A 16,125-nucleotide genomic window follows, 5' to 3' on the forward strand; every position below is an offset into this window, starting at 1 on the left:
CCATGTAAAATTCATCTTGTAGCCCCTCCATCATCTATCTCCTCATTGCAAAGAGAGTACATCTTTGTACGTGCAACTTAAATGCCCTTTCAATTATCCATACTGTTTGCATTCTGTCCACTCCTCCCATTATTACAGGATCTGAATTCTGTATATTAGAGGAAGGAAACTGGGTTATGTGTCTTTGCAGGCAAGTAACTGATAACATTCTTATGGACAATAAGACACGGTAACAGGTGTCTGCAGGCACACTCACAAAGAACCCCACAGTGTAACGCAGTCTGAAGCCAAGAGTACAAGAACAAGGTGACTTGAAAGAAAGGGAAAAAAAAGTCCAAAGCAGCAGGTGACAACTGAAGTCCTCAGCACTTGCGTAACTGCTGCGTACAGGCAGAAAAGCACTTCAGTTCAAGTTCAGCTCATTACCGCAGACCAGCATTTTGATGAAGAAAGGGTCTAAAGTAGCAGAAGAGGTCTAAAGTATTCTAAACATGTTCGTCAGAGAAGCACAGGAAAGATTTGCCCTCCTAGTCAATCCCTTCGGTTTTACAGTCTATAATTAACAATTTATTTTTTTTTCTTGATCACATATTGCTATTTATTTTGGAAAGGCAGAGCTTGTCTACCCCAGCAATAGACTCTGATCGCACAACTTTTCCCTCACAGGTAAAGATTTAATTCACAGACCACAGTGGTTTAATAGGATTTCAACCCTACAGTGCCAAGGAAGTGAAACAAATTGGGAAGAGGCACTGCATTTATTCTAATAATTTAGAACATGTTGGAAGGAAAAAAAGATGAGTTTGTAAGAAGTTGCTGCATTCCTGACTCTCCTTTGAAAGAGCCTGTACTGAGTCCAACCTCTTCCTATACCCCAGAGAACACAGCATCTCTACCAAAATGAAAAGACTAGAGTTGTCTTTCCTAACATTTTTAGATTAAAAAATAATAAAAAAAAATTTTGAAAAACACTAACCCGAAGAGACCTTCCTGATCTTACTAAATCAACGCAGAAAATTAAGTATACAAGCTCCCCCCAGCCTCGTTTTGCTGTTCAAAATACAGGTTCGCCTTTTATCCATCCTTGCAGAGATGAGAGATTAAAACACAGAGTCCTTTGTTTACTTAAAGCACAGAAAATGCTAATATTTAATTCAAGTGTCATTCTAGAAGTTGATACTAATTGAAGTTATGTTTCATGATGTAACAGCATTCCACTGGAGGGCTCTTCATCAAGCAAAACATAGCAATGTCTTATGTACAAAATAAACCAGCTGCTGAAATACAGTGTCCAAAGACTGACTTCTCTCCATGACTAATCCAAGTGCCATCAAAGAGCCAAGCAGCTGAGCTGGCCAATTTCATAACACACACACACACAAATTAAGTACAGAAAACTGTACTAAAGTTTAGAATTTTTGCCTGGCATTCAATCCAGAAGTTTTTCACAAGAACTGTATTTCTTTAATCCAGAGCTTTAAACTGTGCACATGTAACTCCATGCTTTACTAAGCTGAACAAACCTACTTCTGCAAGCTGCTGAAGGTAATTAAAAGGATTGTCTCATATGCTCTTTTCTTCTTTGGCTTTGTTCTACTCAAAATTTCTTATGTAAAATATTTAGTTATTAAACTTCTCTCCAAACCAGCTTACATTGTGCACGGTTGTACTGAGATGGAGCAGAACGCTGACGGGTTCATCTACCACCAACACCATAATGCTAACAGGACAGCATCGTGTTGTAGCTCTTCTATACTGAGCTAAATCAGCTTCAGGAAACTTTTATTAAAAAAAAAGAAGATAATTTCCCAGTGTAAGCGTAAACAAATATACAATAAGTATGCCTGAGACCAGCCAATTTTTGTGCCCAAAGTACCACAAGGAGGAGCCTACAGTTCTTCCTGAGGTAAGGAGATATAAACAAGCTCTCCTAAACCCCTACTGCAGCAGAGGGCTCCCGTGGCCAGCTACCCCAGTGCTTCAGAAAGGGGCTAAGCAAAACAATTCCCAATTTGCTGAGCTGTTGACCCAGCTTCCTACATCCAGGGCAGGTGATGCCATGGAGCAGAAGCTCTTCTTCCGCAGCCACCAACAGGGACAGAGCAGAGACCATCCCTGGCCCGAGTGCCACCCGCTGGCCCCAGGCCAAAGCACTGGCCTTACAAACACATTGCACGGGGCAGCACTTCATCTCTCACCCACTTGGCTTCAGCTACAGAAAGGTTATCAGGAGCCCCAGTGCAAGAAAACAGGCTGGATCTAAAAGGTGGATACTTCATATCTACTGGCCTCGATCAAACGCGTTTAAAATTCATCAATGTAAATGATGCAAGAAAAATGCTCTAAAAGGTGAGCTTTATTTCCAGTGTGTTTAAACCTATTTGAAAACTGTCACCTGAAGACTCGACCAAGCTAAAGCGAAATTATATCGACTCAAATTTTCATGAGGTTTTCAGAATACTTGCCTCCTATTATATCAGTTAGGGGTCTGAACAAAAGATTAAAAGAAATTAAGAATAAAAAAAAACCACAAAAATCCAGTGTCAGTTTAGGGCATTCAAACTAACTGTGCTGAACGACAACAGACAGACCATGGCTTTCCCCTTCTATAGGTGGTGATGATATAGATGTATTTTCTGTCCTGCCAGAGAGAGCTAGGTACAGCTCTAGGTTCAAGACTACAAGACATTAAAAACATTCAATTTTCTGACTAATGTCTTCCCACACTATATAGAGCCCGAACGCAATTTAAGAATATAAACTGCCTTGGTTTTACCTAAAACGCCTTACTTATCCCTTTTCCCCGCTTAGTATCTAGGATTATCAAATCTAAGGACCTTGGCAGAATTTAGGCTGCCTGAGCGAAGGATTAATTCTTAACATTCAAGAACTGTGATGCTGCATTAATACTGCAAGAATATAAATGAGTCAGCATATTAAATGCATAAAAGCTTGGCATACAACACAGAGAATTAAAAGCCACCAGCAAAGTCCTAAAATAGTAAAGTTACTGACATAACAAAACTTGGAGAGTAGTAAAACTGTACTTCTGTGTCTAGATAAAAGATGACCTATCAAGCTGCTGCACGGAGCTCTAGACAGGAGCTCTCTGATGGATTCTTCCAAGTTCTGTAAGCACAGGACACGAAAAACAGCTGTTTCACTAATGGATATATGAAAACCTTTTGTCTTCCTTGACTAGAAATGTTGTAGTTGTTTCCACTGCTGAGAAAGAGGCAAAAAATTTCGCACAAAAACTGGGAAATTTTTTAATATTGGATCACCTTTATACAAGTTTACATGAAAAACCTAATTTCATAATACTGTGAACACAGCCACCCTTCCCATTTAATTCGTAAAGATCAAGCTTGGAAGAAAGGGCTTTCAAATTGACCTGTGAAACTAATACTAAAGCAAATCAGAGTACTAATTCTAAACCAGTCAGCAAGATGCCAAAAATATTCTCATTTGGGAGAAAATCACCTAGGATGCTTAAGTAGAATGAATACATTTGACCAGTGCTATAATAGCTGCAGAAAACCCAAACCCTGCTCCTAAGGTGATAAGAAAAAGAAAAAATAAAGAAAATCATGGTTACTAATGAAGCTTAGCAAACAAAACAGGACATACCTATGGCAGACAGCTGGAATGTCATCAGCATATTGCGAAATGCTGTCATCATCCAGCTTCTCTTAGGAGCAGCACATGAAAAGCTGTGCAATTTCCATTCTCCTGGCAGGCCAGTTTGTAGGCTCACTTTTACCAAAGTGAAGGGGATTAACCAGAGGCAAGGATGCCACAACTAGCGTAGGTGTGCATAACAATACTATTTGTCAGCAGCAAATACTGGCTAGGAATTTGTCCAAATTGGTGCCAAGGCTTGAGACTTAACAGGATTAAAATACAAAGACTAACTTGAATTTTGGCAAAAAAAAAAAAAATTAGGAAGGACTTAATTTGACTAGTAACCAGAACCTAAATGTATTTTGTTAGTACAGCTTGAAAAACAACTCTTCATCAGGAGGAAAGAAAAGTATGTATTCCTGCAGAGCTTGTAAATGAATTGCTTCAGGTACTGGCATTTTGCTAAATGATCTTGTGTAAGGAGCAAGCTTATATATGCATTAACACATTGCAACACCCATTTGCCTCATTTAATCATCTGGGGCCTTTTATGCGTTTCCAATTTTACATTTATTCAGATTTTAAAGCTGCAAAGCAGAGACCATATCTACCTTCATTTTCTATAGCAAGCAGAGAGCAATCTTAAAGAATGAATACATTATTATTGTTCTAAAAATAACACGCAGAAATAAAGCTTTGCCTATGTCATTAAATATACTACTTGAAATAGTTTGCCTCTGCCAACATGACAAATTAAACTTACGTTCTCACTTCACTTTATAAACAATTTTGGTGGTTTACTGTATACAGAGCTAGTTTTAATGGTGTAGATGAGCCATAATAGCCTTTAATTTATGCCGATGATCTAAATCGAAGAAAATGCAGAATGCCATGGAATGTATGCTCCCATCCGCACACACTACCATATGTTCCTTCAATAACATTAAGAACTTTATATTTACTAATTATCAATATTTGAAGTGCTAAAGGTTCAAAATAAAAATATTCCTATAGACTGCATTTAGGCTTATTAGTGATTTAACACTCCTGCACGCCTCAGATTGAATATTAGTGTCCAGCAAAGCTCCATATTGCAAAAACATAAGCAACTTCACTGGCCACTCAGTCTACTTCTCCTCAACTTTCAAGTCTTTTGGACTCTATACCACTAATTTCGGAGAATCCCTTAACCCTCCTCTTTAAGGCCTTCCCCTCTTTTTGTATTAATTGCTGTATTTTGCTATTTTACTTTTTGGTTCATAAACTCGAATCTACTTTTTTCACAGCAAAAATTCATGAAGCGACTGTTTGTTGTCACTGTACTGTCTGCTCTGCTTCTGCAGTACGTTCCTTTCCACCCAGCACCTCCTTATAACTCACGCTGGGGCTGTCTCCTGCTCTACTTGTGCATGTAAATTCTGTTTTCAGAACAGAGACTAATGACAGGCATTAAATGTGGACATCAGGTCTATATTTGAGTCTATACATACATCACAGTAAAAGTCAGCAAACGTAATACAAGAATTCTTCCTATAAAAGCTGAAACTGAAAGAAAACTGACTGATACAGTTATTTGCATGTTAAGTTTAAACACATCCAACTTACAACATAGAAAATAATTAATGTAACAAGACTATAGAGAATTTTAAATGTATTTTCTCCTAAGCACATAGTAGCCCTGCGTATTGCCTTCTTCCTTTTAGGAAAAAAAACCCTAAGAAAATGATGAAGTTGCACTAAGCTTATTTCTGACACTGCTTCTTTTCATATATTGAGAATTTGGCTCAATCAAAAGCCTTCCTGAAAATCCTTGTATTCTTTAGAAAATTGCATGAAAGGAAGAGGGAAGGGAAGATAGTAAAATGGCTTCAGAAGTGGGCCTTGAGCAGGTTCTCCTGTTCAAACTTTGCTGTGGAAGAATAGGAAGAGGAGTTTTTTCCTCTCTCCTCCTCTGAAACAAAACTTCTACAGACAGATATGACGCTATCTCATGGCTGAACTTCAGCAGAACAAGCCCACGTGCACAGTGGTAGCAGTCATAAAACATTTAGTGTTTTCAAAGTCACAGAGAGATTCAATCCTAGATCTTAAAAGCTTTGGAAAGTATCTCAAAATGGACATTTCTATTTATAAACAGTCAACCAATCAACATTCCAAACTGCTGAAAACCAAGGTATAAAATGCACTTTTAAGCTGTCATGTTATGCTTTTCCAAAAGGCTGAGGTGTAATGTGGAAGAAGATGGAAAACAGCTTTCATACTGTTTGACCTAGAAAGTCAAACTAACTTAAGACCTCTACCAGACTTAGGTTAAGTCAACATTTTAAACAAACAGCTCACCATGGTACTACCAGCCTGCATTTATAGAACATTTACTTGTTTATAGCAACAAACTCAGAACATTACTGCAATTCAGAAGCCAGATAAGTATGATATGATATGTGTCCAGAAGCATTCACTTTATACTTGTGTCTTGGCACATACTAAAAAATGCCATTCAACCACTCATCTTACATGTTCAAAGCAAGAAAAAAAAATTGTTAGGACATAAAATAGCAGCTAACATTTCCTTACATGGTTACAGTTTTCAACTTCATGCCTAAACGTACAACAACATGAAATGTTTGTAGTATAACTTTAAACAACACACTTAAACACCGCAACGGATAGATGCTCTTCTAAACCTAGGAACCGCACACAGGATCACAACCCAACACTTACTCTATACCCTTTGTTTTAATTAAATTAACAAATATTTATGAGTCAAAGCTAAAGCCATCATCCCTTAAAGCTTTCCAACCCTTCACCACAGAAATTTTGCAATATTATATACCACTGAATATAAGGTAAGATTTTGAAAAAAATCACACAAGCAACCCGAGGGAACTGGAGACCACAGAGAAGAGCAAAAAGCAGGAAAAGTAATTTCCTGTCAGCAAATGTCACAGGATGACTCAACTTGGAAGTGACATAACAATCTTTACACAGCAACAGAGGGAGTGATGGAGGGAGGGAAAGCAAAAAACTACATTTCCAACATCATTATTCCTCTGTCCATGAAACTCTACAGAACAGTCTATATCATATTCCCACACCCTGCCCTGCCCGAGGTGGTTCCACAGAGAAAACAGTGGAAAGAAAATATTCCATGAATGACCACTAATTCAAACGGGGATTGAGCACTGAATGTTCTTCAGCATGCAAGCTTCCACTGCATGCCCAGGGAAGCAAAGGAGTCACGTACGTGTATATATATATGCAACTCATATATAATACTAGGCTTTCTGGTATTAGTGCACTGCCACATCATCAATCATAATCCCTTCCATTCAACACGACAAATAAGAAAAACAAAACAATGCAAAAGTTAGATACTTGTGGTAGGCTGCTTCAAAGATGGTAAGAACAATAGCCAAGCCACCAACTGGGAAGAAAATACTTGCTTGTTTCTCACTGATCAAGCTGGCTTGCTTTTTCCCAGAGTTAAGAGCTTAGGATCAAATGAGATCCTAACCCTAAATATATTGACATCAGGAAAGCAAGAAGGCTACTCCTAAACACAATGCAACAGAGTAAAATGCCAGAAGTTGTGTTAGGGACCCTGAAAATAAAAGTTAAAGAGCAGCCATTGAGGTTTATGCTTGTAAGATGCTAGCTTGTTAACTCTTTGTTCTGCAAGCTATGTACTTTTGGGGAAGAAACAAAACAAAGTGTCTCATTTTTGAAAGACTAACCAGACTCTGACAGACTCCCAGAGAAGAGATGGAAAGCTCAGCTGTCCTGCTGGGATGACTCATTTTTAAAGGGAGTTACACTCCAGACAGGCCCTTGGGAACTCATGAGACTCAGAAAAACACTACACCTAGTACTTTAGGTATGGGACTGGGGAGGAAGGGAAACGGAACAGCAGTCCCAGTATAATTTTCATGTGATTCCCCAGACTCCTCCTTCCTTCCATCAGGAATTTGTCTTACCACACTATGTGGATGACATTCACTAAATGATTAACTACCAAGTATCTCCCATGACACCTTTTTCAAGGGGGAAGTACTGCCAGGGCAGGGCACTACTTCTCACACAACTTCTCACACATGACCGAAACCCTATGTAAAACCCCAAAAGATCAAGCTAGTCTTGTGCAATGTCTTAAAGCAGAAGACCCGGGAGAGAACTTGCCGAGACAAGCAAGCCTACAGACATGACTGCAACAGTGCATCCGTGTCCTCTGAGTTACCTGCCTTCTGCATCCTACATCCTGCAAACACTTAACTTGCTCTCAACATGACACAAGGAGTCGCTTCACAGGCTCAATAAATGTATTTTATAAGACATTTTCAAACTATAAACTCTTAAACCCAAGGAAAATTATTATTACCTTGTTACAAGGGAGCCACTGAAATCTACTGCAAAAAAGGAAGTAACGATACTTAGTGGTATATTTGTGTTTTGTTTCTTTAAGGAACTTGATATCTTAAGTTCTATTTCAAGAGCAGGCATATGCAGTTACAATAATGAGAATTAGAAAAAAAAAAAACACAACAAAAAAATCCACACAAATAACCTTCCAGAATTATTCTAACACCCTGATATTTAGGGATCCTTCTATAAAAGTTAATCTATCTAAATAGTAGCAAAAGCATGTATGGGTGAAGTACTGTCAAAAAGGTAGGTTTATTACAGGTTCAAGAGGAGGTGGGAAAAATCATTGAGGGACTTAGATTCACTTCTTGGCAGCTAAGAAAGAATCAAGTATGCTTTAATACAGTTTTGGTTTATTTTCTTGAAGACTCAGTTTTATATTCAAGTTATTATCAAGTCAAAAGTCTTCAAGAGCAGGACAGATTTTTAAAAGTTACACTGTAGAAAAAATATATTACCATTCATTCTAATGATGCTGAATGTAACTGCTAAAAGCAAAACTACAGTTTGGAGCTGTCTGAAGAGAGACTCCCCTCTTTCCCTACAAAAGGGGATGACTTCCACATGTGCATATTTCTCTAACACACAAATAAAAACAGATTTTAAAGCAGTATTTCTAGCAATGTTTGCATCTTGTTAAGTTTTGCTGTCACTCACTGCAAACATGTTTTAAGGAATTTCATGCTCTTAATGAAAATATAACAAACCGTTGATAGTTGCATTTGACTAAGTCAGCTAATTGGTGGCTATAAAAAAACAACATATATCACATAAGGAAACTGTCAAAATGTCAAAAGCTTTTTTTCCCCTTTTAACAAGCATCCCTTAAATAGAAAGAAAAAGATTTTTCTTTCTTTGCCATTAAGTTTTAGGTTATATTACACAATATATCATTGTGACTGACAGTAGTTAACATTTAGATATTGTTGACCTATGTGATGTGTCAAGTTTCAAAAGACTCCTAAAGAAAGCTTGAAAATACTTCTACATAGTCAATGCAACCCAAGGAGTCAATCTGTCCTGTGGGCAAATAAATATGGTATTAGCTAATGCTCTAAATTAACATGCATTAAATTTCCTGGAACGGTTGTTTGAAACATAAGTCTTCCTGGCTGGCAGACAATATTAATAACTTAAATTTTCAACCAACTGAAGTTATAAATCTTTCAATGGTTTACTTGAATTACATTCTATAGACCTAAATACAGAAGTTTAACTACCTTTTAGAGTCAAACCATTATAATTGCAAATGCCACAGGTGATGACCATAAGAACCAGCTAGCCCTCTTTATAATCCATTTTCAAGGTATAAAGTTGCACATTGGGTATAAATAACATGAGATCATAGGTCTAGCATAGGTTTTTACATTCCCTAGCCTCTGTTCTTATCTCTGTGGTTACTGAATTAAAACTCAAGTTTCCTTGAAAAAAATTGTTTAAATATTTGCAGTTTCCTATGTGTAGATATTTCTTTTACAGAGATACATATATACATAAAATCAGTCACCTTGAGATTTTACATTCCATAGTAGTATCAAATCTGATTACACAACAGAGAAGGTAAAACACCAAGTCATATTAGCTCCACAAAGAGCTTTGTGGAAACAAAATGTTTCTATATATTAGCATCATTCTATATATTCTATATATTAGCATCCATTAGCAGAGTTTCTGCTATTGGAAAATAAAAAAAAAAGCTATGCATACAAAGGAATAAGGAAAGGAGGAGAGATGAGCCAGGGAAACTTCAAAAAAATCTCAGGAAAATAGAAAATTCAGACATCTGATAGATTACTAGATGCTGAAAGGAAAGAAGTCTAAGAACAAACACTTTTAGTGGGAAGGAAGGTAGAATAAATCAAGAAGTCTTTACATTTCACTAGCTTCAACGTTACCGAAGTATTACCTGCAGGTGAAGAAATCCTTCACATGAAAGAAAAAAGCACCACTACAAACTGAAGGAAAAAAAAAGAACCTCCACTCAACATCAACAAGTCAAAAAAAGATTGTGGGTAACAGCAATCCAGTTTGTGTAGTCCACTGGGATTTCGAAGTCATTCGACAAAAGCTTTTAACTAAGTAGCAATGAGGTAAGATGGAAGGGTCCAGGCACAGACAAATAGGCAATGAAAAAGAGGGCAGAGAAGCAAACCATTTGTTCCAGCCTGAAGGTAGGTTACTGCAAAATCACAAAGTCTGTGCTGGAAAGAAATATTCAGAAGCGATCTAGAAAAAAGAGCATGAGGCAAGATGACCATGTTTGCTCAACACAGAGATATGACATGTAGTAAAAAAAAAAAAAAAAAAAAAAAGAACAAACAAAACTAAAAAGATGGAATTTGTTCTAGCCATTCAGGGTGATTACTCGTAGGGGGGTTGTCATGGAAATGAGTGCTGAAGAGTGAATTTGTTCAGAGCTTCATCACAAGGAAATATGATGTGTACCTTGGAGAAATAAAAGTCAATTTCCATGAAGAGTCTTTCAAACACTTGCATTTCAGTACCATTTACCCTGTAGACCAATTAACATGTGTCTTTATAAAAATGACCCATTGAAAAACTACTGTCCTAAAAAAAAAAAAAAAAAAAAAGAGCTAGCAAAGATGAACTGACAGAAGCAACTGAGTGACTATGTAATAGTGACTATGTAATAAATATCATCCATGAAAGTATCAGTTCAACACATGAAGTAGTCAAAAGCAGAATAAAATAATTAAGAAAGGAAGACAGAGTGAAACAGTAAACTTTACTGTAGAATTATAGGGTAATGGAGATCAGAAGGGACTGATGAAAGTTTTTGTCTAACCTCCTGTTCAAGCAGGATGTCACCCGTGCTACCAGAGCAGGCCGCTCAGGGCTATTTCCAGGCACATCTTAAAACCCTTCAAGGTTTGACACAGCCTGCACAGCCTTTCTGGGCAACCTCCTCCTCTGCCTGCCTCTTCTCATGGGGAAAAATGCTTTTTATCTCCAGGTTGAATCTCTTTTAATTTACTCCCATTGCTTCTCATCCTCCCAAGATGCACTGCTGTGCACAGCCTGTCTCCGTTTTCTCAATGGTCAGCTAATGCAGACTATTCCATAACTTCCCAGGTTGACTTTTTGGCCTATTTACAGCTAATCAGAAATCTCCATGACCTTTCAAAGATGGCAGAGAGTGGTCTTGCTAAGGCTTTCCCCGTTCTTTTGGCACCACTGGATGCAGCTCAGTGGGTCCGGTGGACTTTAATGGGTGAGGCTTCCTCGAGTAATCTCTGAATCCTTAACGACTGCTCAGAGTTCCTCTCTCCCAACTAAGCACAGATGTCTGGGAGAAATCATCAGTGAATGCTGAGGCAAAGCAAGGCACTGAGTACCTCAGCCTTATTTAAGCCTGCTGTCACTAAATCACCTGCTCTATTCAGCAACAGAACTTTGCTCAGCCTTTTACGACTAACAGAACATCAAAACCTCTTCTTGTTACCCTAGACGTCCCTTGAGGCATTGACTCTAGGTTATGGTTTTACTTTCATAACACCAGCCCTCATACCTGGGCAACATTTCCAAACTTCTCCTCAGTAGCCCATCTCTGCTTCCAGATCCTGCACACTGTCTGCTTACACTGGAGCTTGGCCATGAGTTCCCTGGAATAGCAGAATGGACTTTTCTTGCAATTAGAGGATGCTGCCAGCTTTCCTGATTTACTCTGCCCTTCACAGCTGCCTCCTATGGGATCCTAGATACCAACTTCCTGAAGAAGCCAAAGTCTGCTCTCCTGAACTCTAGGCTCTAGGTTTGTACCCTGCTACTCCTTCCTCAGTCCCATCAGGATCTCGAACTCCACTATTTCATGGTCAGTGCAGTCAAGAATACCCATATTACTACATCTCAAACCACTTCTTCCATTTTATGGAATAGCAGATCCAGCTTTGCATCACCCCTAGTCAGCCCATCAGTACCTGTATCAAGAACTTGTCCCTGATACTCTCCAAAAGTCTAGCTTCCCTGTGTCCCACTCTGTTGGGTTTCCAGCAGGTTTCAGGATGTTTATTGAAGTTCCTGATGGAAACCACAGACCATGATCCAGAGACTTCTTTGCCTTTAAAGAAAGTCTTGCTCACATCATCTTGAGGAGGGTGGTCTGTACCAGACTAACCAGGGTGATAAAGTTATCAGCCTCTCCTCTGATCCTGACCCGTAAACTCTCGTCTTCAACTGTCATCTTGTCCCATACAGGTACCACATACCTTTGAGCTCCTTGCTCACAAGGAAGGCAACACCCTTCCTTGTCATCCCTACTTGTCTTTCCTGAAAAGCCTGTATCTCTCCATCATATCATATCACATCATAAGTTCATAGCCCACTCACACCTTGAGAACTTTCCTGGTCCCTCAAAGCAAACGTTACTAGAACTGGAAAAGATCTGGAGAGGAGCAACAAGGCAGATCAGAGGTTAGAACAGATTCTACATCCGCAACAACTCAGCAGTCAGCTTGGAAAAAGAGATCAACAGCCTGTTAAAAGACAGTATGACAGCAATCCACATAATTAAAAGTTTATTGCCATTTACAGTTACCTTGTCCACTGGGAGACATGGCGGCCAACAGACCAAACTGGTGGGAGCCAGGTTTTAAAACAAATTAAAAGGAGGTGGTTCTTCAGGCAACATGGAGCACAACTATGGAATTCTTACCCAAAGGACCCTATGGGTGCAAGAAGTTTGCAAGGCTCAAGGGAGACAAGTACATAAGAGGGGTCTACTGGGGATTACCAAATGAAACTGGAAAGGATCATGAAACTCCCTCAAGATGAAAGCAGTTGGAGGCTTGGGAGTGTTTTAGCAGAGCAGTACCATGCATATTGTTTGTACTCCTCTGTAAGCATCCATTTACAGAAATTACTAGGCAGAACACTGATCTAAATGGACTCAGCCTGAAGTACAACAGCCATCAGTATAAAAATAACAATATTAGTTTATCTGAAGTGCTTCAGCCTGACAGTAATTTGTTAAAAATGGGTATTAAATATTTTATTTGTTTCCTCTCAAAATATCAGACTATGAAAAGTTACAATATGCTGAATTTGCTTCTTGCAGACTGAAAATAAATCTCCTCCTGTTGTATTCCAGTTTCACCCACGGTTTTCTGTGGGTTTGGATGCTTTTGAACGTATCTACAGTTTATTTACAGAAACATGCACAGATTTCTAAAAATCCCCTTAAAAGATGGATTCATAAAGTTTATGTACAATGAATTATTGATATTAGAACACTAGATTTCACTAGATAAGCTGCAGTACCTGTACCCATTTCCCTATTGATCCTATCTTTTAAAAGAAAATACAAAAAAAAAACTCACCCCAAAGGGTAGCTTTTAATTAAGCTACACATACACAAAAACAGACTAAAAACACACAATTGGCTGTATTAGGTAGAACAACCCAAAACAGACAACTGCATCCACATCAGACCTTCACTTTCCTCCTTCTTAGTTTTCCTTCTCTATCAGTTATTCCTTCTTTTACCCTACACAGCTATTTCCTAGTAAGCACTCCATGACTGAGGATGTCTCATTTCCTCTACCTACCTCCACTGCCAGCCACCCTCTTTCAGTCATTTGCATGCATTCCTTTAAATATAAAAAGTCTGTTCCTCATCTGTAATCCAATTTTCACACATTTTTAGGCATCCACAATTGTCACTGATGTCAGTGTGAGCTGACGGGATCTTCAGAGACTCAACTCCTCATCTTCAACAACATTTTAATAAGAAACATTTTGAAGCTTCACTTAGTTATGCTGCAGTACTTTCTACAGTTCAGTCAGACTTATGGATGAATATCTTAAGAGATGCAATAAATAAGTACCGTTCATCTCATGCAGTGGCCTAAACTTCCCAGGAACACAGTGACCTTACATTATCCACTTAAATAAGATAACTCACCTCACATTAAATACCATATACACAGTAAATCAAAGAGAGTGCTTACCTGAATGACAGCACTAAACCAGCAGGTGTTGCCAACATTCTTTAATCCTACTGGACAGTTGTCTTGCCGCTTTCGATCATAAGGGTTTGGAGAGTCACTCCATACCTCTGGGTGCGTCCTCTTTAAACTTGCTTTATTTTCTGCAATGCTGGCTTCTAGAACTCTTTGGGAACAGAAAGGAGGGAAAAATGTGAGAAAGACAAGAAAAAAAGACGTAGTAAAACATCTTCAGTTACTAATACAGAAATCTTAATTACACCATTTTCTAAGTTACTGTTGCTAAACTTGGTTTTAAATTTATATGCAATAATATGCCTTCAAAAGCAAGACACTATTTTACTTTTGCATGTGTTACAGTAATTCGACTACCTTTTGGAAAACAGCATAGGTGAGTGAGCGAATCTCCTGTGAGAGCTCTAGATACAAGAGCCATGTCTGTAAGTCATCAGTTGTAAAAGAATCAGACTCAAATAGGATGGACAACAAGAAATTTTAGACAGCATTATCAATGTAGCGCTTTCATCTACAAATGTTTTTATTGGTATGCAAAGCACAAAGTCACCAATATCTACTTTACTGACAGGAGACCAAAGCTAGCTAGGCAACTTTCAAAAACGGAAGAAGCTTTTTTAGTTTCCATTTTTGCAACTTATGCAATAGTACTAATTGCTTTCGATAGCAAGTGATTACTTTGAGTCATGGAAAGACATCTCCCCAGAATTTTTCAAATGCCACCCAACAAATTAATTGTACGCTTCAGCAACCACATTCTTTGCAGGAAACTGTTCCTACATGATTTATGCTAAATGTCTGTATCTCACATAACAGTAAGATCTGGTGAGTGTTACGCTTCCAAACTCAAGCTTCACTCAACACAGTATTTTATATCAGCACATAACCTTAGTCCTGTGACAAAGAACATCTTAAAGGTAATTTGTGGTAGCCACATACTCCAAATAGAAAGACGGAGGTGGATACATTCAGGTCATATAACAGTGACTCTAACTAATAAGCTAAGTTGCCTGGCATGAGCACTACTGACACAGTCACTGTCCCCAACTATCATACAAAAGGCCGAGCTGCTATTGAACTCCTACGTTGGCCAAGCACAGGATTTCAGGAGCTGCAAGACCGGCACCTAAGCGGTCTGTGCAGCCTGAAGGGTTGCCCCTTCAGTTCTGGACTCGCTAAAGAGCAAAGAAAGGCAGGCTTAGGCTGGTCTATAAATGGACTTCCTAAATAACAAACTGTGAACACCTCAAAAAAAAGAGGGGTGTGTGCATGTGTAGAAAACACACGACATAATCCCTCAGCTTCCTAACTAACTACGCTCTTGTCAAAGTAAGAAAAGGTATCTTACTAGATATACAAGAACTACAAAGCATTATATGAATGTACTGTATTTGAGACTGCTTTGGGACACATACCAAGTTGTTGTTTTGAAAAAAAAAAATAAATAGAAGCGTTAAGAATTTGAGAGCCTGTTTGGTATAAATACCACTTTTGTATCAATACATCTTGTGAAGAACCTAAAACTTTTAATTTTTTAAGGATTAATCAATTTCTGACATTTAGCTTTGACATACAACGTTGTCAACAGCACATCTTTTTTCAAAAGATACTGAAAGGACCGGCATATCATCACTCTAAGACTTTCTGCTCTGACATATCTTCAAATGATGTATAGGGATGGAACCTGATTCTCCAGTGGCTAGACTCCTACACTAGCAATGATAATGTCATCTCCTAAGCAAATCCCAAAATATAAAGAAACAGTCAAATTCATTTCTCTTCTCACTGATACAACCCTTCAGAAGCCTTAGATGACCAGTGTATCTCTGATTTGAGATTAAACATTATTTGATGAGGACATTAAAAATTAACTCAAAAGGAATGTCCTACATATTTAAAATAATTTTTCATTCAGGTGGAATTACCTAAACTCTTATTTAAACTAAATTGAAGGGACTGACAGATTGGAATAAATTTAGAATGATGTTGTAACAGGACTAAAATACCTGCTCCATACCACTTCTGTTTTAGCGAAACAATCAAACGTCTCCCCCCCCCCCCCCCCCCCCCCCCAAAAATTAAATAATATTTTTTATTTTACTAT

At 38.3% G+C, this 16,125-nt stretch overlaps 1 protein-coding gene across 1 annotated transcript in view; it reads right to left on the minus strand.

Moving 5' to 3' along the window:
* Nucleotides 1-16,125, minus strand: part of USP25 (ubiquitin specific peptidase 25) — an 88,855-nt gene that overhangs the window by 42,793 nt on the left and 29,937 nt on the right. The window contains exon 5 of the mRNA XM_014938008.1: nt 14,010-14,172. Within this exon, the coding sequence (XP_014793494.1) occupies nt 14,010-14,172 (163 nt within the window). The remainder of the gene's footprint in view (nt 1-14,009; nt 14,173-16,125) is intronic.

The sequence above is a fragment of the Calidris pugnax genome, unplaced genomic scaffold (genome assembly GCF_001431845.1).
Source record: "Calidris pugnax isolate Ruff unplaced genomic scaffold, ASM143184v1 scaffold25, whole genome shotgun sequence".
Classification (NCBI taxonomy): Eukaryota; Metazoa; Chordata; class Aves; order Charadriiformes; family Scolopacidae; genus Calidris; species Calidris pugnax.